Raw genomic sequence first — 2381 nt, 5'->3', positions numbered from 1 at the left:
GGTTGCGGTGAGCCGAGATCGCGCCATTGCACTCCAGCCTGGACAACAAGAGCGAAACTCCATCTCAAAAACAAAACAAAACAAAACAAAAAAACAAAGAACAGCCCTAGGAATTGGGACTCTGCTGATGCCCATTCTATGAATGAGGAAACTGAGGCTCAGGGGTACCTGTGGTGTCCAGCACCCTGCAGTGTGGATGGGGCAGAGAGGGATTGGATCCTGGGGAGTGGCCCTTCTCAATCCAAGCTCATAACCACTTCTCAAGAGAAAGGGGACAGCAAGGGAGATCCCAGCGATGGAAAAGTGGGTACAGATAGGGAGACTGAGGTTGGACAGAGACAGAGATAGGCACGCCCTCTCTGGGAGAGGTACGGGGGTCCTCACCTCCACGAAGACAAAGCAGGGGATGATGGAGAAACTCCTCTTCAGATGCGGTCTCCCTCCCGCCATGGTGAAGGCCAGGCCTGCAGAGGTGGGGAGGGAGTGGGAGTCCCAGGGGTGTGCCTAGGGGAAGTCTCAGGTCACCGGGACCCTGGCTTCATCCCTGAGTCCTTTGGCCACACCCCTGGCCCTGAAGACCCGGGCAAGCCCTGACTCTGCCCCTTGAGCCTTCTGGCCTCACCTCTGCAATCCAGGTCCCGCCCTGTTGGTCCTGACCCTACTGGGGACACCTGCCTCCCCTGATACCACTCCCTGATATTCTACAGGGGTCCCCTTCCTCTATAGCCTACATGGGAGGCTCTGACCCAATGCCTTTTAGGAGGTGGGCCTTTAGAAGAGACTCCCCAGCCTCATGGGAACCCCTCCCCCATGGCACTTAGAAGGGTCCCCACTAGTTTTTAGGGGACCCCATCTTCTTTCCCGAGGGGCTCCCCATCCCTACCAGACCCTTCCCCTGAGTCTCTTCCTCCATGGCCTCCACAGGGGCCCCTCTCTCTGTCCCCATGGTGTTCGTGTCTGGTTGGGCTGATAGCCAAGCCCTCCTTCTCTGCCAGCTGCCTCTCCCTCCTTCCCCCTCTTCCCAGCCGGTCTGCCTCCCAGTTCTCCTCTTCCCTCCCCCAAGGCTACCCCCAGTCCCCAGCGCTTCAGGGCTCAACACAGTCACACCTGCTTACACCCATTCTCCCAGCCCCATCTCACCTGTGAAAGCGCCCTATGGCTTCCCCCAGGCTGCATCCACGCCCGAAGACTCACAGCCGCTCCTGGCAGCCAGCAGGGCAGGGATGGTCACCCCCATTGTGCAGATGTGGAAACTGAGGCCCAGGCAGGCGAGGGTAGGCACTCTGGGTCCAGCACCCCACCCACGACGCTCATTCTGCAGTGTGATATGGGGTGATGGTCGCCAGAGGTCCTAGATACCCATGGTCACCCATGCTGTCACCCCTAGGAAGCACAACCCAGCTGCAGCCTCCATCCTGGCACCCCCCCCGACACACACATACAAAACCATGGCATAGCGTTCACCCATCCCACAGTGAAGACCCAGCACCTGCCCACTTCCAGGCACTGTGCTGGGCGCCACTTTGCAGTGAACAAGAGGGGCCCCCTTGTTCAGACAGGTGTCCAACACACACAATACATGTCAGTGAATACTCACGCACAGTGGGCTCACAGCCTGTCAGAGACACCCAGATACCACTCCCACCCAGGGCCAAACAGGGAGGGACATATAGGAGACCCTACACACATCACAGTCCCACACAAGCCCCCACGCCTAACTGTGGAGTCAGTGACCCACAGTCAGGCCTGCAACACACTTAAGAGTCACAGAAAAGAAAGAGTCACCGCACACAATGGGGGTCACAGAACCCATCACAGCGTCACACCCCCAATTACAAGGCGCTCAGTGACAGCCACACACACACAGTCTCTTATTCACACCGACAGTCACAGGGGAGAGACACGGTGCCATCCACAACCACATGGCCACATCCATGGACCATGACACAGACTCACAACGCCACACAAGAAAGGCACAAGGCGCACGACCACAGCCACACACACATACACACCATCAGAATGAACACACAACAGCAGCCACACAATGACAGCCCTATGCACACAGCCACACGAACACCAAGACAGTCACACATAGAGACAGCAGCCACACGGGGGGCCAATGGCAGCCACAGCACAGCCAGACACACACACACAAACCATCAGAGTGACACCCACAACGACAGCCGCACAATGACAGTGACACACACCCGCGGACCTCCTGAAGCCACACAATCCCAGTCATACAGCCACACGATGGCAGTTACACAACCACACACAGACACACAATGACAACCATACACAATCACAGTTACCCACAGCCACCCTCACCACCAGTGCTGTGCTCCTCGGCCCAGGGTCCCCTCCCCCAGCCCCGTCCCCTC

The 2381-nt window shown here is 58.0% G+C and overlaps 1 protein-coding gene across 3 annotated transcripts in view; it reads right to left on the bottom strand.

The window, feature by feature from the left end:
* Window positions 1-1319, bottom strand: part of LOC105550065 (lipid phosphate phosphatase-related protein type 2) — a 9561-nt gene extending 8242 nt beyond the window's left edge. Inside the window, exons 1-2 of one of the 3 annotated variants that reach the window (XM_011994929.1) lie at window positions 1141-1319; window positions 385-464 (exon numbers count right to left, since the gene is read on the bottom strand). In XM_011994929.1, coding sequence (XP_011850319.1) covers window positions 385-450 — 66 coding nt within the window. In that variant the 5' untranslated portion in view covers window positions 451-464; window positions 1141-1319. Of the gene's footprint in view, window positions 1-384; window positions 505-1140 lie in introns of all 3 variants that reach the window. The other 2 variants (XM_011994920.1, XM_011994909.1) reach the window with 2 other exon arrangements.
* Window positions 1320-2381: the final 1062 nt, after the last annotated feature.

The sequence above is a fragment of the Mandrillus leucophaeus genome, unplaced genomic scaffold, assembly GCF_000951045.1.
Source record: "Mandrillus leucophaeus isolate KB7577 unplaced genomic scaffold, Mleu.le_1.0 Scaffold112, whole genome shotgun sequence".
Lineage (NCBI taxonomy): Eukaryota > Metazoa > Chordata > Mammalia > Primates > Cercopithecidae > Mandrillus > Mandrillus leucophaeus.
Note: the sequence above shows the minus strand (reverse complement) of the source record. Positions and strands in the feature narration are given on the sequence as shown.